The sequence below is a fragment of the Takifugu flavidus genome, chromosome 17 (assembly GCF_003711565.1).
Source record: "Takifugu flavidus isolate HTHZ2018 chromosome 17, ASM371156v2, whole genome shotgun sequence".
NCBI classification, from domain to species: Eukaryota; Metazoa; Chordata; class Actinopteri; order Tetraodontiformes; family Tetraodontidae; genus Takifugu; species Takifugu flavidus.
The window spans coordinates 1,533,926-1,554,473 of record NC_079536.1 but is presented as its reverse complement, the minus strand read 5'-3'; the positions used below and the strand labels follow the sequence as shown (position 1 = coordinate 1,554,473).

Below are 20,548 nucleotides of genomic sequence, written 5' to 3'. Positions count from 1 at the left end.
TTTTCCTACACACATGTAAGGGGGCGCTGTTGCTCAAGTCTCGCGATAACTCGTAAGGCGGGCATTTAAAAAGCAATGACGTCCACGTAAAGTACAATAAAGTAAAAATGATGAACACATGGCAATACAAAAACAACCCCTCTACATAAACTACTACATCACACGCATGAACATTGTCAGAAACAGAGGGAACATGTCACAGACATGTATTTGAGAGCTTTGTGTGAGGAGTTCAAAGATTAAAGGTCAATGTTACTGAGATGGAAAACTAATGAATCTCGAATGGAAAATGAGTGATTGAATGATCTCAGACAACTGTCATTTCCAGGAATTTGCCTCGGTCATTAAAGTTACAAAAATAAAGAAACAAAGTGATAAACTGATTAGTTGTGGTGGTAACCTAAAATGGGGAACAAAACATTGCTTCAGTTAGTCAGTAGGCGTGGGTTCTGATTACTATACAAATAGCTCATCGATAGTGAATCAGATATCTTCTTCTGGTTTCTATAATCTATTACAGCTATCTGCTGAGAGGAATAAAGTAGCATGAGTATTTCTGATACATTCTGTGTATCTGAGTAATTCCTTTTCCAGGATTTTGAGCAATGTCTCACGTCAGTATAACGGCGGCAACCAGGAAACTGTAAATAGCCGGTCTAAGAGAATCATTCATAGTTTCCCTCTGAGTAATGTTAGGTTTTGTGATTCCCCTTTATTTACTGGGGAAAAAAGGAGCATGATAAATGCTATATTTTTAAAAATGATTAATTCATGAAAAAAATAGGTGGTGACATAATATGTGAGACTGATACTAATTTTAGGTTTTTCCTTTAGAATACGGTATATAGGTCTGAATGAACTCTAATGAGCAGCATTCCTGATCAGTTATTTTCTTTAAACTGTTATCAGCTGATTGTCAAAGGGAATGTTGAGACCATATTGAGGATGTCCTGATGAAACCTGGAAGGAATAATCAACATACAACACCTCAGCCATGTTTATAGCCAGACTGGTGGAATACAAATGCACAAAATTACCAGATCTTTTTGAACAAAATGACGTTTCAGCTGTTTGACAGGACAATTAAATTCCTTATACGAGTATGCTGTCATTTAGGTGAAAAGTGAAGCAGCATCACCACGGACAGGGATGGACCCTGCACCGGATATTCCAGCAGAACATGGACATAAATGGACATGACAGACAGGCCGTCTCACCTCCTGCACGTGTTTGTCTGTCCATGTTCTGGCATGACTCTAGCATGGCTATTTCCATCCAAGCGATATTGCTCATGGCAGTCAGAGTTCCTCTTTTTTCTTCATAAAAGATCACACCTCAGGGCCTCGTTTATGCTCAGACCCTGCTGAGAAACATTTCCTGCTGAGATCCAGAGTCGCTCTGAAGATGTGGACGAACTCCTGTTCCGGTTGCCTGGTTTGTGTGATCATCCTGGCTGCAGCGGTGCTGGTTTCACCCTTAGAAGGTACCTTTAACCATCATCTGCCGGATGATTCTTGAGAGCTTTCCTTTGACATATTTAACCTTGGGTAGAGATAAAATATCACATCTGACATGTTGAAATTCAAAAGTATTGTGAAGAACCTACTTGTCCTGCCTTTTAACACCCTTCCCTCTGAACCAGGAGTGATGTAGCACTGGAGTAACGATTTTGTTGCATTCCTGTCGATCTCAGTTGTTGCTGCGAAAACCTACGTTCCTGTTGTTGGTTTATCCTGCTGTTCAAAAGTCAGCACCAGCAAGATCCCGGGCAGAGTCAAACAGTGCTACGAACAGAAGCCCCGAGTGGACTGCAACCGCCATGCCTTCCGGTAACAGTGTTTTGACCCAGCCTCAAGTTTACCTTTGGCTACTTTTGGTCGTCGCTGAAATGAGCCCATTTAATAAAGAGAATAATTTGTGTTGTTGGTCAGGATTATGACTGAGGACGACAAAGAGTGGTGCGTAGATCCAGCTGCTCGGTGGCTCAAAAGAAAGATAAGGCGGGTAAGAATAAAACAAAACTAGTCATAAAAAACAGCAAATGAATTTAAAGTCCAGGAAGATTTTCTAACATCTCATTTTCTGTCTTCTCCACACCACAGGGACTGCAGTGTCCTCCTGAGCTATCATGAAAACACGTCCCATAAGAGAGGAAACATCTTACAACACCTATTTAACATTATAACACAGGTTATTTTTGTAGTTAAATTATGTGGAGTTATTTATTTATTTACGGGTTTCTGTTAGAATCAGAATTGTGCTAATTCAATTTAAGCCTATTTATTATTTAATTAATTAAGCAATGGCGTGAAAACAAACTTAACTTTTTTACATTTGTTCAAAATGGTGCAAAGGACCCTAATTCAGACCTTATTTAGCTGAAAAATGGAAAGGTCTGGTTCAAGAACACAGAAAGAGATGTGATTCATTTACGGCCTTTTAAGAGTTCATTCATAAATATGTATTTACAGGCAAAATAAATCTGTTTCCTCTGAAGTGCTGCAAGTTTCTCTTTCCTCACTTGATGGCAGCAGAGGTTTGATAAAAACTAAATGTATTGCGACGCGGCGGTTCAAGAAACTGGTTCAAAGTTTTAAGATGTATAATTTGCATTTGATTTGCTGATAAAATCTGTTTGCCAGAGATCGTGTCCACTGTCCTGTTGATTCTCTTTTTATATTTTCTTTCCTAAAGAGAATACAAGTCAGCAGGTTTGGCTGCCTATTATTATCCACGTTAATCAGTGAACGACAGATATCATTAAAAGTGTTTTCTGGCCTACTTCCCATTTCTACTCCGACCCAATTCAGTGAACAGAACCCGCTGAGCAGACCAGCTCTAAATATAAACACAATTAAACAGTGTTTTGTATTCTATTAGCATGTCCAAGTCTACAGAAGCCAACTCCAGATTCAGCAACGCTAAGAATCAAATTATTAACTGGAAAAGCCGGACTCCGGCCTTTTCATGATGTATTCAAATAAATGAGTCATTCCAAACCTAAACTAAAAGCCTGAGAGTGCAATTAAAAGATCAGGACACCGCAGAGCAAGCTGGTACATTTGGCAGCAACGACATGTGACTTCACAGAAACAGCCACCGTTTCATCACTTCCTTTGAGACAGAAGCGTGAAACCGCATCTCATCGCAGGTTCACGGACAAGAGTCAGACCTGCACAGAATCAGACCTGATGATTAATTTTGCACATGAGCCAGTCATACTTCAAATTCTGAGCTTCTCCAAAAAACATTTCTGCAGAGTGTCTTTTTCTGTAAATTAATGCCCTTGCTGGAGGCAGCACAGGACCTTTGCTAGGCACGAACCCAACACTGGAAACGGTGACCTCACACACTTCAGTTATAGCTCTGGTTTCCAACTCTTGAACAAGCGCTGGTGCCGATCAGAATGATCAGATTTTTGTGTTTGAGTCGTGCACAGCGGGACTTATGAGCATGAACAGACTGGGGCCAAGACCGGAATAAGTCCAGACATGCATCCTCGAAGGGAAATGAAAAAAATAAAAAAACAGATTTCGACACCACAGAGAGCTGAGAATCATCATCATCATATGAATGAAAGTCCACAATAGGGAAAGATAATCCACAAGTAAAAGAGAAGTTAACCTCTAGTGAGGGGAGCGGACAGAAGGCGTCTCCTCAGGCAGCTTTTAAACGGTTTCCGAGGAAACTCATCAGCTCACGGAGACCTCGAATAAAGGCGTTAAAACCAGATGGAAATTTAGCGGACTTTCTTCAGTGCATGATGAGAAGATGTCGGCTGTGTGTTTTGTAAAATCTGTAAAGTTTCTAAAACGTCGTAAAGAGAGGACTCATTAGGGCCCCCACTAATGAGGGCAAAGGAAGGGTGATGGATGACAGGTCTTACTTTTTATTTCAATTACAATTTATAAATAATAAAAAAAGCAGACTCAACATCTGAAGTCCCCTCTGTGAATGAAAACGAGAAGTCAGAAAGCAGGAAGGATTTGTTTAATTTCCTTTCATATCATCCTGGGGAACTTAAACTCACCAGAGTGGTCATGTTGATTTTAGCCCTGTCAACTTCCACATCTGGAGTTTTACCTCAACATCTGGGTCTGATGTGGGGTGTGGTGTTGGGTGGAACAGCACAGCTGGAAAATACAATAAGAATGGTGGCAACATTATATGAAAACCTATGAGATTAACCAAACCATTAAAGGGAATGAGGCTGCAGCTCTGGAAACTTCGAGAGTCGTGTTGTGACTTATCTGAGTGTCAGTGGGCGGGCATGACCGTACACGGCACACCCAAAACTATTGCCAATATTCTTGTGACATCCATTTCGGAAAAAGGACCTTCCGGGCCATCGGGAGGAACCGCAAATTAATGTGAAAATTCAGTTCATTAAAGACAGAAAATGCATCCAGTGTCGTTTGGGTTTAAATGATCGAAAATTCCAGCTACAAGTTGATAAATTTTCTGATCATTTCTTCGTTATTTGATGTTTTAAGACGGCAAAATGCTCTTTTTTTTTGGCAGGAATGTTTTACAGATGGATCAGTATTCGCGCCCAAATGCTCCAGATAATATGGAAAAAACGTGATTCTCTGAAATGATGAAAGTGCTTCCTGTTCGTAACCCACTGGTCACTTGGCCCTGGAAATCCCCGTAACTCAGCATTTTTATTCATTCATTCCTCTGGTTTAGGAGTGGAGAGGAAGAAGAAAAAGAACGGGAGGTTGACTAACCGGACGAACCGCTTCTTCTTTTTGACCAACATCCGAGGTCTCGAGGCAAGTCGCAGTTCTCCCTGGACGAGAGGGAACAACAGCAGACTCCATCCACTCAGAATTCATCCAAAATCACTATTTTAGAAGAATCTGCTGCTTGTCATGTCGTTGGGTCCAAAGCCTTCACATTCAAATCTTAAATATTCTCACCTTTATACATTTTTAGCGGCTCATTTTCCCAGAAAAGCCAAAGGGTTGCACACAACCCCCGCCCTCCATCATCCTCCGTTCTAATTCAGCTCTATGCAAGATTGCTGTTGATAAAACTGTTATCCCTGGAAATAGTTGATGCACTTATGACATTCAACCGATGTTTCCAGCCGAGTGTTGAAACGTCTAGAAACTTCTCTCCTTACTTATCCATCCATCTATCAACCTCAGTCCCAATTTTTCTTTCACCTATATAAATAAAACTTTGATTAGAAACTAAAAATCAAGATAAAAACATAGGAGTGAGGACAGGCCTCTTGGCACGGGTCCAGTGAGTGATCAGTCTGTGTGTGTCAGTTGGAAAATAATCAATTAGTAACAAATGGCTTATTTGCTTAATTTTTGAGACTTTATGTACTTCATATGGCTGAGGTTTTTCTTGGAGTGACATAAAAGAATTTTAGGATTTCAGGGATCCCTGAAAGTTACCCTCAAAGTTCTGAGGGAGTCAGCGTGCAAAGGAATTAAGAATTAAATGAGGCTGATTCCATACATTGTTTCCCACGTGTCAGCATACTGTAGAATGCAACCGGTTAGCTGAACGTCATCGTTTTCCTCTAAAAACCCATTTCATTCATTCAAAGAAGGAAAATGATGGAGCGTGACTCACTTCTGCTTTTCATGCCACCATAAAAATGCCGGAGGTCTCCGCTCAGAACTCAGATCTCCAGCTTCTCTGCAGAGGACCGGCACCAGAGCCAAGACGCCATTCACCTTCTCATTCCACGCCTGCAAACTCAACCTCAAGATCTTTCAAAATGGTTTACAGCCTAACCCTGATGAGGAGCGCTCTGGTGGCCGCCGTCCTGCTGGCTGTGATTCACTTTGGCTCAGCAGGTATGATCAACGTTCCCACACCGCAGGTTCAAGTTCAAAACCGTCCGGAACCCAGACTGACCCGCCACGGTTTCTCCTCAACAGATAAACTGGCCAACTGCTGCAAGAGCGTCAGCGTTTCGAGGATATCCGAGCCGATCACCGGCTACATGATCCAGAAGCCTCATCCTCCATGTGTGCCGGCTGTGATGTGAGTAGATCACCTGTGGCAGCGGGGACAGAGGTTGTGCCTCTGATTTTGGCAGTTTAAAGAACTCCGTCTCTTCCTTCCTGCAGCATTCAGACAGAAACAGGAGTTTACTGCATCCATGTCAAAGCTCGCTGGCTCAAAGCCAAGATCATGGCATTCGAGTAGGTTTGAAAAACGCTGACGCAGCTCTTTCTGAAGCCCCGCGCCTCTTCTTCTCATCCCATTTCATGGTGTTCTTTCACAGGAAAGCCAAAAGGGAAGCAACCACTATATCGGTGGCCCCCTCATCCACCGACTCCCTCCTCTCCATCATCACCTCCACTGCCTCCCCCACCACCGACTCCCTCCTCTCCATCATCACCTCCACTGCCTCCCCCACCTCATTTACCCCCACATCCCAGATTCAGCCCGATGAAACCTTTGAGGAAAACAACGCCGAGTAGACCTGCGACTTCATCTCCAGCCAACCAAGAATTAGCCAAGATGGTATTGATTATGACTTTTGAGCAAAGATATTTGTGATGATTTAGAAGCAGTTTGGGTAGAAGTATTTATATTTGTATTTATTACCAAATGTATTTAAGTTTATTTCTGTTTCTCAAATTATTCTGAAAAAAGAGCTGGTGCAATAAAAGAGAAATTTCAAGATTGAAGATTGAGTTTTTTTAAATTTTCGCTGCAATAAATCAGCCATGAGCTGTGAGGAGAACATCTCTGGAGTTCTGCTTCAGACAGAAATGTTTCCGAGCGTTCTAGATTTGTCCTTCAGCAAGGTCAAACCACCCTTTACATATATTTTGAGTCAGAAACCACAGAACTCCTGCAAATGGAAACAATTCAGCTGCTCCAACCTCTGACAGCACGACCCCCCTGACCGCCCCCTGGGTGTTTTCATCACATCACATTAAAACGATCGTCGGGTGTGAAGATTTGACACCTCCAATCTTCACTTGCATCTCATCAGCTATCAGCAGGAAACCCACCAAACACCCTGCGATAATATTAGGTTTACTCAGAAGTGCTGACATCAGTGCACTGAGTATAACCTGCGACCTGGGTCACATGGCTAATCTAGTTCCATTACTTAGCATTTACAAGTTCACTGTTGCTAAAAATGATGAATAAATATATCATCAGAGCAGAGGAACAGAGAGAGAAGGGGAACCTGCTAATTAAAGTGCGTCATGAGTCCGCGGTAAACTGAAGGACACTTTGCATGAGAAAAATAAGGATATAGGAGGCTTCAGCCGTCTGTAGATGAGCTCAGATGTTGCTCAGAAAAATGTAGTGATTGCAGAGCTGAGGGGTGGGAGGAGGTGTGATAGTTCCATGACCACAGGAGACAAGAGCACGTCACATGTTTACGCTAACAAAAACCCTCCACCTGACCGTGAAACCACCGATAAATATCGAAACACTTAATCGCGCTGTCAAACTCAGCCCTCGAACCCCCAACCAGCTGCTCCCCTCGACACCATGAGAAGTCTGCCTGTCGCCGTCCTGCTGCTCCTGGCCGTCGCGCTGACGTCTGCAAAAAACTGTAAGTACCAAAGGGAGAAACAAATAAGAAAGGAACGCGTGCGTCTTCCATCATCGGTATCTCGTAGCGCCGCTGGCAAAGCCCTGTTAAGGTTCTCCATCCTGCCGCGCTCGTCTGGATCGAGCCGTCCATTTGTACTTTAGTCAACACCTTGGAAAAGATTCAGTTTTGTTCTGACAAATTATTAAACATAAACCAGCGGTGTGTGAATATGCTGCACCACCAAGTTGGGCTACAATATCTAAGGCCCATTAAACTCAGAGACTTTCTGTTGTTGTTTGTTCTCACCGTTTACGTGCCCTCAGGGCGCCACAATTCCCGACGCTTCCAGCCTCCCTGCTGCATTAAATACACCACCACCGATATGAGCAGCAACGTGATAGGGGACACGTACCGACAGCCACCTGTGAGCGCCCCGTGTGTGGACGCCTTCGTGTAAGTTTAGGGGGATGGAAATGAAGAGTTACTGACTGTGTTGGTCAGACATGAATAAAAATCTAAACTTTTTTTCAGTTTGACCACCAGTGATGGACCACTGTGTGTCAATCCCAAAAGTGAATGGGTTAAGACACGTAAGACACCACACACACACACACACACACACACACACACACACACACACACACACACACACACACACACACACAGAATTAACATTATTTCATGTCTGATCTACAGTCACTGCAAACATGACGAAGCTGTGAAGCGTCTCCGTCCTGCCGACCACACCGGACAGTTGCCATTTAAACCCTATTTCGTCTTCCGGATGCTCAAATTCAACTTGCTGGCTTTATGTAGACTCTGATAAATTGCATTAAACTGCTAAATTAGTTAAATAAGTTAATAAAGAAAATCTATATTTATAGAACAAGCTTGGTGGTGTGCTTTCTTGGTGTCCCTTGGTGAACCACTTATTTAAATATAACTTCAATTTAAATGTCACATCATAGGGTTGTTTCTACACACAGATGACACAGCTTTACTCATTTCTAATGTCAGAAGTTTCATCATAAGCTCATTTTTATTTACACCCTGTAAACAGCATCTATCGTTGATGCCTTTATCCTGGAAAATTCTCATCATTTTGTCTCTAATCGCTCCTAATATTCCCGACACACTCAAATATGTGATTTTGAAATAAGTAAGTGTCTAAAAAGAATTTAAGTCTTAGAGGGAAGAAACAGGAAACGCACCAATGGCGCATGATGCTGTTTAACACGGGACTTGCGCCGCCTAGCGGGGACTGCGTGTATAAAACTGAACATCTGCAACATTTGCGACGTTCCACCGGATTAAATATGTCTTCATTCAGGTTAGGGCGTTCTAGTTTTATATAGCATCATTCAACATTCAAACCACTTGGGAATTAAGTGATTTATAGGAGTTAAATATGACTAAAACGTGCACAAAAAGCAACAGAGAGGAAGAACCTTACCTGTCCCGTGTGACTGTTGACGGTAAAATCAGAATAATTGGGTCGTTTCATTATCTACTAGATAAATAAAACAGCTCTTTAGTTAATCATTTTAATGTCCCTTGGGAAATATCTTTGCAAACAGGAGTGAGCACTTGTTCGTCCTTATTTAAATGAGTTCAATTAATTTGACTTTTTTATCCTCTAGTTCCGGCAGGTGTGATCACATCAGCTTGTGGGCGGAGCCACATGAGACGTCACGTGGTTTTGTCTCGTTTCATACACACAAACACGCGCCTCTGTAGAAAGGCTTTATTTTCCAGAGTAAATGACCAATTCTTGGAGAAAAATAAGAGCTGTGTGACAACAAACTGACCTCCATCCTCGGTTGGTTTTGATTTATCAGGGCTGCAGCACACGTGCTTCCTCCCTGACCTCTGACCTCTGACAGCTTCATCTGCCAAATGCAGGTTTACACAAACCCAGGGTTTGGAAAGGGTGAACCCAGGGGTGAGAGACGTTCGAAGAATTTTAACATTTTTGTACCTCAGGTAAAGTCACTGAAGCTAAAACGGGCTTTTCGCTAAGAGATTATCTTGAATTGGTCTCCCATAAACCCCAAACAGGTTTGTGTGAGTGCGTGTAGAGATGAAACGATGCTCAGGGTTCATGATCAAAGGCGTTTAATACATAAAAAATGTTCACCGTTACAGGAGGTAACACCCACTCACAGAACCAGCCGCCTTACAAATCCTCCGAACGTTTGAGGCTAAAAGAAAAAGACAATCCAGGCAGGTTTGGTTTCTGCAGGTAAAAAAACAGAATCTAGACGCATCTTTCTCCCTCCATCGGACCCCGAAAGGGATAAAGCGGTCAAGAAGACGAGGAAAGCATCAAAATAGAGGCACCGAGGTCAAAAGCATTTATATTTGGAACAAAATATATATTAAATATAAACATACTGTACAGTAGGAAGACAACTACATCAATGTTTGTTTGGTGTTTATAGAATATCCTGTTTTGCTCCCAACACAGACGATAGATGTGATCATGAGATGACGAAAAGACAGAAAAACTGTACATCAGTTTCAGCATTAATTAAATTAAAATGGAAATATTTTCATTAAAAGGATTTTAGATTATTTGAAATCATCTTAAAAGCTTCATTTCAATCCACTGATTTAGGAACTAAGCTACAATGTTTTCAATGATATTTTGTTCCATCTTCTTTGTCATGATGGATCTAATTTTATTTTGAGGAATTTTAAATTCAGATTAATCAGTTATGAATTATTTTAGAGGCCATGATGCTATTTTTAGTTGAAAAAGAGCAAAAACCCACATGTCAGTGATTTGAGTAATTGCTTACGTTTTGACGTAAATAATGAAGATACAAATAACACTGCAGCCGACCACCAGGGGGCGTTTGATGAGGTGCAGTTCTACATTTGTGGACCTTTAAATCTGATACAGGATCATCATGCATCATAATCTGATACAGGATCATCATGCAGTCCTTTACTGCCCCCTGCAGCACCGTAGGGGGATGTCTTCTTATTTCTTAATTTAAATCAATTAATTCTGATTGTGCCTCCTCACTTATCAGGTTGTAACATTTGTAAAAAAATAAAAAAAATGTAAAAATTCCCAGAGTCACAGAGGACGAGCGAGACGACCGCGGAACACTTCAGGAAAACGCTGAAACTCTCAAAGCATGGAGGTCTCGGTCTGCAGGATGGACGGCGCTCTGAAGCTCCTGGGAAACTGGGCAGAGCTCTCGGCGCCGTTGGGGCTGGCCGACGCCGCGTGCAGCTTGTAGTCCCGCCCCACGTAGCGCTTTAGGGACAAGCTCCGCCCCATCCTGCGCAGCTCGCTCTGCACCTTTGGGCACACGGGTGGAGACGGTGAGAGAAGCCCAGTTACAAGGAACGTGAACGGTGGGTGGACTCACCTCGCTGTTGAGGAAACAATACAGGACGGCCACGATTAAACCCTGAAACACACGTTACCGAGATTAGGGATCGCGCTTCCGGTTTTGGATGAGAGGATTCGCACGAATGAAACGGGCCGCTGTTACCTGAAAGGACCCGAGTCCAAGTTCAAAGAAGATTTTGACGTAGTTCAAGTTTGTGTCTGACGGCTCCATCATGTAGACAAACACCACATAGTTGATTCCAAAGAGAGGGATGAGGAGGAGGGTGGACTTAGCCAGACGTCTGCACGCACACACACACACACACACACACACACGAATGATGAAATATGCAGAATCACATCTGGGGGAGGACACTGCTGGACTCCAGGTGTTTCACCTGAACTGTGATTGCTCGTTTCCGCCGACGTCGGCGCATTTAAGCTTCTGCACCAGGATCCGAATGATGCTGATGAAGAAGATGAAATTGATCTTGTGGAGGGACAGAGCAGAACTTCAGTGACGGAGAAGCCTTCCCGACACAAGTAAACAAGGAACCCATCAGAAGGTTCAGAAGGTCCTAAACTCACGATGACAGAAGCCATGATGGGCCAGTTGATGAGTCTGTTGGGAACTGGGTTCTCATTCATCTCCCAACACCTGGAAAAAAATATTCTTTCGTCCGTCATTCAGGCCGTAATGCCAATAACAGCCACTAGGCGGCGACCGTCTATTTTATGATGCAAAGAGGCGTAAAAGATCAAAGGAGTGCAGCTGCGGGGACAGGAAGTGAATTCTTACCTCGTGTCCTCCAAGTTTACCCGACATATGACCCATGCGACCATGAAAACAAAAGGGATTCCTGTGAAACAAAGAGGGAAGAAAGTGTTTAGATTCTTCACCTGACAGATAAAGAACATCTCCATCAGGTGCCAACACACACATACACACACACACACACACACGCACGCGCGCACACACACACACACACACGCGCATACACACACACACTTGTGTGGAAGTGTTGATAAAATGGATGTAATGGATGGTGGAGGGAGCTGTCACATGACAGCTGTTGTGCCTGAACGGAACAGCCTGAACACTGTTTACAACCAGAACATCCAGGAAACACACTTCAGCCGCTTTAAAGTGGCTGCCAGGAGTTCTCATTCAGCCTCGCGTCTCAGTTTACGCCAACTTGAAGACGTAAGGACACAGGTGAAAGACAGACCATCTAGCGCCACATTGATTTTCTGATTTAAGAACATTTACGTCCAACGTTGTTCCGATCTTTCACAGCTACGCGGCTCAAAACAGACAATTACAGGCAAACGACTGACAGGCGAAGATCCTGTCTCAATATTGACGTGAGAACATGCAGACGCTGCCTACCCCAGCCAATGAGCATGTAGACGGGGAGACGGATGGAGGCGTTGCGGATGATGAGCAGCAGCGTGTGCAGGTACAGACCCTCCACCAGCAACCAGAAAAAGTTGGCCATGACAAAGTAGTTGAAGAACACCAGGATGGCCTTACAGCCCACCTAAAATACACACACACACACACACACACACACACACCACACACACACACACACAATGAATATAATTGTATTCCTCCCGAGGATAATCTAATCTGAAGCCCTGTATTATTGTGATAATACTTCTGGCCACCAGGGGGCGATGGTGCTTGCTCTAACTGCTTGTGTTCCTGTATTTGAATTGAATTTAAATATATTTTTATAGGCTGATAAAACCCAGGAGCAGCTACGAGGTACGCTGTATACATGACAGGTCCCATATGAGTTGAAAACATCTGCGCGGCGTTTTAACGGCGCCACACAAGGTTCAGACAGTTGAATCAAACTGGACGGGCTGTGACCCCAGTGGAGAAGAGGGAGGCTCACCAGGGACGGCTGCGTGCTGCAGTCTGTGGTTTCATCGTCTGAGAAGAGCAGCGTGTCTTTGGCGAGCACGGCCACAGCTCGCAGCATGAACGACACAAACAGGTTCAGGTGGATGTAGTTTCTCGTACAATGAAGCCTCCTGCAAACACACACACACACACACACACATCCTTGTACATCTTTGTGAGGACTTTCATAGACACGATACCTTTCCCAACTCTTTACCCTAACCATCATAACTAACCCACTAAACCTGACTCTGCCTTAAACCCAATTCCAACCTCAAAACCCTGTCTTGTCCTCACTTTGCTAGTAGAACACACACAGAAGAATGTGAATAAGTGTGTTTATAGAGGGTGTGACCCCAGTGAAGGATCTGGGATCTAAACATGCAGAGTGAGGAGCTGGAGCTGCTCCAGGCGACGCTGCATCAGTACTCAGACCCTCGTATGGTCAGAAACACGTGCGAGACACACGAGCACATCAAAACTGGGAGGTTTCTGAGGCGTGTGCACGTTTACCTGAAGAAACACACGATGAAGGTGCTGGTGAGCAGGGTGACGAGGGACAGGCTGTGACCCAGCGTGGACAGAATCTTCACCACCCTGTAGAACAGCAGCTGCACACAAACACTTCATCACTTCATGTTTACTGACGGAGGAGAGGCGCGTCGACTGGGACCGCCGCAGAAGCCACGCCCACCATGTGAAAATACCACGAACGTGTGGGAGCGTCCACGTGAGAGCGGCGTGTCGGGTCAGAGGCCTTTAAAGCCTCGGTGGACCCCGTCCACATGTGTCTACACAACCTTATCTTGGTTATGACTGGAACATCCTTTAATTCCGCTATGAATCACACACTCGCACACACACACACACACACACACACACACACACACCGTTGGACTTTATGGATGTTACAATATTCTTCTGAAGGATTTGTGGCTGAACTCTGACGTTATTTCGCCACACCTTCACGCTCCTCCTGCGTGTTTTCTCAGCGACGGGAGGATCAGGAGGAACGTCTGCTCCATTTCAACTCTACACACTCTCACCAAGCCTTGGATGTGTGTGTGTGTGTGTGTGTGTGTGGGTATGTGTGTGTGTGGGGCGGGGGGGGGTGTCTGGCGTTCATCGCTCTCGCCTACTATAAACAACATTCTCCATGTCTGACACAACATCTGGTGATTAGTTGGACGACACAAACACACAAACCTGTAGTGTATATTTACAGATGTATACACATGTGTGAATATACAATAAGTGGGTTTGAAGGTTGGATAACGTCACATTCTCGGGCGAGCAGAAGGGTTTGACAACGGACAAGGGAAACTAGGTTAATTAAGCCCACTGCGATGGAATTTCACTAATTGGAGTTAAACTGATAAACGGACTGACACAAATGTGACGATTGTTGCTTTATTTGTCTTATAAACGTTCCCTTCGACCATGATTTCCTTGAAGGTTTTCTCAGAGATGCATAAAGTTTTTAAGGAAAAAAAAAAAATCGTATCTCTGATTAAGTGTCGACTCTTGAGGAAGTTATTTTTCCATTGTGTCATCAGCGCTTTAGTGAAGAGTCGGGTCTGTTCTCTGTACACACGACAAATATGAGGAAACGCAGACGGGCTGAGCTCATTCTCAGGCCTTGTGGTGGGGATCCGATGACCTGCCGGTTCTGTTCTGCTGCAGCGCCGCCTGTAACCAAACACAGCTGCAGCCGTGAACGTGGGCGCTTCCTCTCCGGTACCGCTGAATCACAGCCGTGACCTTTGGGTCGAACACCAGTACTCTAAACGGGCTGCAGACCCTACAGAACCCCGCAGAACCCGAGCTGGGGACGTTCTGGGGGACTAAAGAAAGACCTTTCTTTCACTTTTGGCCTCATCAGCGCGCGGCGGCATAAATCACAGCGGCGCTTCGTGCATTTATTGTGAAAGGATGACAGGAAATGAGGGAGTCAGACAGAACACAGATTCTTGGACGGGAACCCGGACGGTTGTGGGGGGGGGTTTATTGATGGTGGTGGTGAGTTACAGCCTGCGGCCTGAAATCTTTGACATCAGAAATTTGGGAAGCTGGAACTGGACGTCTTCCAGGACGTCTCCAGCATTTGCAACAGGAACAGATGTTTTGCTGACAAAAGTCTGTAACTCCGGCCAAACTTACACTTATTTGCTAAAATTACTCACTGGTTTCCCAGATGGATGATTTTAGCAGCCATGAGAGCTTATTTAAAGTTTGTGGCGGACAATCTTTACCTTTTCAAACAGGAACTAAACATGTTCAGACCCAAAACCAGCTCACAGCCTCAGTCAACTGTCCCCTTTTTAAGCCGTGTCACCCGCTTTTAATAAAGTTTGTGCTTTTTTTAAAATAAACCAACAGCATTATTGCCGTTAGCTCCTCCCACAAGGCTTCTGAGAATATAATCAAATTTCAAGGTTCGTTGTGAGAAAATGAAATTCATTCACTGACCGAAAGACCAAACCAGAGGGCGGACACAGTAACGGTGCACGCTCACGTGGACGCTACCTGCTGCTCTTAAGCTCCTGATGAAACAGATGCTTCTGGACGTAAGCTGGGTGGTATCAGAAGGGACGCCTCAGGGGTGGGGGGGGGGCAGTTCAAATATACAGTAGGAATAAGCCCTCAGCAGATAACTCATAAAAATATCATCTCCATTGTAATTATCCTCCAGGGAGAACACAAGCATCTGGGAAGAGACTAAAACCACAAACTGTGCCGGCAAATTGGCTTCAAGAGAGTAAGACGGCGTCTCCACAACAACTAGTAAATTATTCATGTGCAGAATTGAGACGTCAGGCTCCAAATGTGAATATTAAACATTCACGTGCAGACAAATTTAAATCCCAAAAGTCTCAATTCAAACATCTGAGTGATCAAATTACTTGGCTGGTTACTGGTGACCAAAAAATGGAAACAACTATTCCAACAATGTTTGAGCATGGTAATATGCTGGAATCAAATTAAATCAAATGAACTGACTTTGATCAAAGTTAATTGCAGATGTTTTTTTGTTTTCATGTCCCCAATTCCTTCCTAAAATTTGGAACCAAACTAAATCAATTAATTGGTGTAAAATATTTTAAAGTCAGATTTTATCCTTCTATAATCTCCTCTCATGCATCGCCCTCTTTCCTCCACCAGGTGTCACTGTTTCCCCTTTTCTTTTCCATTTAGCGCCAAAAATCTTTTCACGCATATATTTTTTTATCAAGAATAAGAATTTTAGACACGGTGTAAGGTCCAATTACTTATGTAACAATCATATTTTGTTGTATTTTGATGCTTGATCTCTCAGCTCGCTAGTTTTGGTGTGTTTTACGACCTCTTCGCGACCCTCCAGTGTGTTTGCTCGTTCCCTTCGTGTCTAAGTGATGTAGGAAGGCAGATCTGTGCAGACAGATTAGAGTCTGAGGTCAGAGAGCTGCACGCCCAAGACCTTCATATCACCTCATCATCAGCTCCAATCGCTCTGACCTTTCTGTGTTTATCTGTCAGAGGTGCCGACCACCAATGTCGATGTTTTCACACGACTGCAGCGGCGGAGCCGAAACCAAGAGCTGAGATGATCGTTCACCTGATCGTGCAACAGCGGGACACAACTGTCCACGTGTGAGAGATTATAGCTCAGTAATCTGATGTTTGCAATTCCTGGCATCAAAGTTTAAATGTGTTTTTTTTTATATTTCTCTGCATTAAACCCTCATTTCTAAATGTTTTCCCTTCTTTAATCAATACTCACATGCTGAGTCCATTAATTGATCTCTTCCTAATGGGCTTTTCCTAATGGAGCTAATGTTGAGGGGGGGGACGGGTACCCAGAGGCCAGTAGTCTGAGTTTAATGTTGGCTGTATATCATGTTTATGAGAGGAGGATCTTCTTGGGATATTTTTTCCAAACCAAACTTGACAGAACTGAGGTATCAGACACAGCAGAACCTTCTCTCCTCTGCTTTTTGAAGCCAAAAGGACCTAAATTTAGCAGGTTTAACTCCCAAATCGCATCGATAAACGCACAAAGGCGCCCTGATAACGGCCGATACGGGTGGAGTTTTGCAAGGATTGGGGGCATTTTTGTCAACGTTTCGGGACAAACTCGTGTAACAGATGTTAAACTCAATGTTTAAAATCTTTACAGAACTTTTGGGTTATTTTGTCAAATCCTTAAAGATCCCACTAGTCATGGCGAACTGAGGTCATAAGCTCCGCCCCTTCAACATAAAAGATGTTGACAAATTGATGAAATTAAACTTCTCATCGGGGGCAGAACTCACCTCCGAGGGTTGGTCGGTGTTGTCGGACCAGCAGGCGACGGTGATGGCGGGGACGACTTCGGACCAGCCGGCCTCTGTGCACGTCCTGCTCAGGTTACCTGCGACCAACACGGACAAACACCTCAGCTGACGGATGAGAAGACAATGATTTCAAACTTCCTAAACTCCCACCTGAAGTGGAGGAAACCCCCAAAACTCACCCTTTTTTCCAAACAGGTGCAGGAGGGGGGAGGGGCAGGGGAGGGTCGTGACCTCTCCGACCGCGGCGCTCTGCCAGCACGACACATTGTCCCACTCACCACGACAGCCTGAGCGCACACACACACACACACACACACACACACACTTGGCTGCTGCAGTCACGTTAATCCTCTGAAGTTTTGGTGTTCAGGACGTAAACACACTTCATAACTTACATCTTTCTGTCAATATCATATAAAGAAGAGAATTTAATTTCTAAAAGATCAAAGGTGTTTATCACACATAATCGTCTTTCATAAGAGATTCTAAAGAGAAAATTGGAGATTTTTTTTAAAAAAAAAGGGTAAAATAAACAGGCTAAATTAGGGGAATGCGTCTTAATTAAACAATGTTTTTGTCAGTCAGTTTTTCTCCTTTTTTTTGAGCACAAAAACGAATTTAATGCTCTTAAAATCTGTGTGTGTGTATCTGTATGTATGTACGCGTGTGTATACTAGCATGTACCTGTGTGAATCCACATGCATGAACCTGTGTGTACCTTTAAATGTGTAGCTGTGTGCAAATGTGCGTGCGTGTGTACCACAAACACACATACACACAGGTACGTGTGTGTACCCACGGGCGTGTTCCAGTGTGTGTGTACCTGTGTGTGCGCCAGTCTCTCGCTGTAGTTGTATCTGACAGTCTCTCCTCGCTCGCTGCATCTCCCAGTAAAACTGACAGTGAGGAAACTTTCCATGAACCTGTTGACAGGAAATAAATATTGTGAGTTTTATCTGAGGTGTGAACAAACATCCTGCGCCGGACAAACGTCCGCGCTAACGCGCTGCGTGTCCCGGGCCCGGACCCGCTGTTTGCCTAACGTGCTTTTGCCAAAGTTCAGACTTGAGTAACTTTAATCGTAGGAGCTGAACAAGACAAAGGAGGAAATGTGCTTCTGTAAACACGTGTCATCCCGTGAAGTCGGCTCGTTTATCACTGCTAGCTGCTCCCGTGTCAAACCCGCCACTGCTGCATGTGACAAACTGACAAACTACATTTGCCACCATCAGACACAATGTGTGCGTGCCCTAGTAACCATGGATACGCACTTAAACAGAGCGTAAACAAAGGGCTTTAACCATCCAAACAACGAAAACACACTCGAGCAAAATAAATTATTGACTCGCGCATGTGTGTGCGGAACCTGTCTCCACCATTGCAGATTCAATTAACATAACAATCCTTAATAATGGAACTATAAGAATCCAGAGAAAAACTACACTACCCATAATTCACTGTCATAATAAATCCTGCAAGGTGGTTAAAACTGACGCGAATGGCTCTCGCCAGCATCGGCGGCGGGCGGTGTTTAACATCAATTAAACAGTCTCGAGTTCATGTTTCTCTTTCCATTTCTGCTTTTCTAAACAAAACCTTTAATAAGAAAAAAAGTAAAATGCAGAAGATAAACCTACAACTTTATTTTAAAACCCACCGATGTCAAACACTATCTGACCTGATGGGTTTTAATGTGTTCGGGGTAAATTTGCTGTTTACGCAAGTCAAACAACCATCTAAGACCAAATTAACAAACTTAACCAAACATGTACGCTTTAACTTAAAGACTTTAGTCACACCAAAAATGGTTAAACTCAAATGTAAAAACAATAACAGCGAACCAGGTGGACAACAAAAATGGAAATTTGCTTTGTTTTCCTAATTAGCGTGTTTTGAACTGTGAACTGTCTCTTTAAAAACCCAGATTTACACGCATTCTTCACACTTTGAGAGTCCAGGGTGTGGAGGGGCCTCGTTCTTATCAGCCAGGGAGTCAAATCTTGATATCAACACGCAGAAAGAAAGAAGTTAGAACTCAGACAATAAATCTGGTTTAAGTCTTCAAACGCACCAAATTTACGGAGCGAGAGGCATTTAATGACATCATTCTGTTGGATTTTCATGTTCAGCAGAGGGAAACGTAAAGAAAAGGGGATGTTGAGCAGCCCTGCCTTAATGTTTCTGGTTGGATCGTTGCAGGAAGTAAAAATAACTCACCTTTACTATCAGTCCAAGAGTACACACACCTGGGATTGTGAAACACGTCAAGCGGGAACAAATACAAAGTATTGGTTTAAAAAGATGCAACAATATTTGGCTTCTGCAGCATTTACGCTGTTTTTAATACGACACACAAATGTACAACTTATTCTGAAATAAGCTGAACATTTTAATCAAGTTTAATCTTTAATCTGTCTCTCAATGTAAAGGAATGAATTAAAAAAGCTTATAATTTTATCTTTTGACACAAATACACAATCAACCCAAATATTGCCAGACTTAGTAATCATAATATAGCTTGACAATGTTATAATGTATTGATTTTTTTTTTTTAGATATGTAGGAATATTAATGTCAGCATGTCCGATCAGAGTGGGAGCCTGAATGCAGCACAATAATACACCTGCACGATGTTCATTTTAATTTAAAAAATAAAATAACATTAGTTTATCGCACTGAACAATATGGAAATTTAGATTTTTGTTATTATTCTGCGACAGAAAGTAAAGATTTTCAACATTTAAAGTCAAATAAATAGGAATGTTTTTATTTTTATTTTAAAAATAATACTGTACATGCTAATTTATAGTTTCCATAGAAACAAACTTTAACTTTATTGAGGAATAGAACATTAAAGTGCTGGTTCTGACCGTGTGGATGAAGAAGCCCAACAGAAGCAGAGCGCGCCGCTGCGTCACCGACCTCCAGCCCATGGTCACATCCCATCCGCGTGGATCCACCTGAAGTGCGGCCGCTCCGCGCGCATCCAACACACACCTGGAGCACGTGCCCTCAAATGTCGCTAAACAGTCTGGAATCCCGCTCTTCTGCTTTTTTCACGCTTCCATTACTCAACTCCCGAACATTCTGAGACTAAATGATGCGGTTGTGGTTCGAAACAGAGAACTGTGATGAGACCGAGACGCGGAGTGACACTAAAGTCCGCCCGTGCGCCACAACCGCAACCTGTTGGAACGCCTCGATTCATGCGCGCTCCCCGACATACGCGAGCGCGAGGCAAATATGGGGTAACAGCGACGCCGTGTGGTCAAACTGTGAACAGCACTGTCAATGACTATTCAAAAACTTCATTTCCCAAAATCCCCTGCGATGTGCCGCAATGTTAAGCATAATTAACATATTCCTCAGAAGCGATTTAATATTAAAACACTTCCCTAAATTATAAGTTTCATGTTGATACACAAAAATAATCAAATAGAAAATAA

General features: G+C 43.4%; 2 protein-coding genes across 2 annotated transcripts; one reads left to right on the top strand and one right to left on the bottom strand.

Moving 5' to 3' along the window:
- The first annotated feature begins 7,299 nt into the window (after positions 1–7,299).
- ccl34b.4 (chemokine (C-C motif) ligand 34b, duplicate 4) lies at positions 7,300–8,403 on the top strand. Its single transcript, XM_057013414.1, has 4 exons — positions 7,300–7,549; positions 7,855–7,984; positions 8,063–8,121; positions 8,228–8,403. The coding sequence occupies exons 1-4, from the start codon at positions 7,486–7,488 to the stop codon at positions 8,251–8,253; spliced, it is 279 nt and encodes a 92-aa protein (XP_056869394.1). The 5' UTR covers positions 7,300–7,485; the 3' UTR covers positions 8,254–8,403.
- A 1,226-nt stretch (positions 8,404–9,629) lies between these two features.
- On the bottom strand, positions 9,630–20,292 carry LOC130514039 (vasoactive intestinal polypeptide receptor 2-like). Its single transcript, XM_057013404.1, has 13 exons — positions 19,973–20,292; positions 17,926–18,025; positions 17,282–17,389; positions 17,082–17,179; positions 13,303–13,400; positions 12,782–12,920; positions 12,268–12,418; positions 11,677–11,737; positions 11,466–11,535; positions 11,276–11,367; positions 11,041–11,179; positions 10,915–10,956; positions 9,630–10,844 (listed from the first exon to the last, which is right to left on the bottom strand). The coding sequence occupies exons 1-13, from the start codon at positions 20,033–20,035 to the stop codon at positions 10,671–10,673; spliced, it is 1,335 nt and encodes a 444-aa protein (XP_056869384.1). The 5' UTR covers positions 20,036–20,292; the 3' UTR covers positions 9,630–10,670.
- Positions 20,293–20,548: the final 256 nt, after the last annotated feature.

Bases quoted from the DNA above. Each gene is read 5' to 3' on its own strand.
- ccl34b.4 (XM_057013414.1), top strand. From the start codon at position 7,486: ATGAGAAGTCTGCCTGTCGCCGTCCTGCTGCTCCTGGCCGTCGCGCTG. The intron at 7,985-8,062 runs GTAAGTTTAGGG...ACTTTTTTTCAG, and splicing joins CCGTGTGTGGACGCCTTCGT to TTTGACCACCAGTGATGGAC. The intron at 8,122-8,227 runs GTAAGACACCAC...TCTGATCTACAG, and splicing joins AAGTGAATGGGTTAAGACAC to TCACTGCAAACATGACGAAG.
- LOC130514039 (XM_057013404.1), bottom strand. From the start codon at position 20,035: ATGGGCTGGAGGTCGGTGACGCAGCGGCGCGCTCTGCTTCTGTTGGGC. The intron at 17,180-17,281 runs GTGAGTTTTGGG...TGTTGGTCGCAG, and splicing joins GCACCTGTTTGGAAAAAAGG to GTAACCTGAGCAGGACGTGC. The intron at 10,957-11,040 runs GTAACAGCGGCC...CGTGTGTTTCAG, and splicing joins TTGGACTCGGGTCCTTTCAG to GGTTTAATCGTGGCCGTCCT.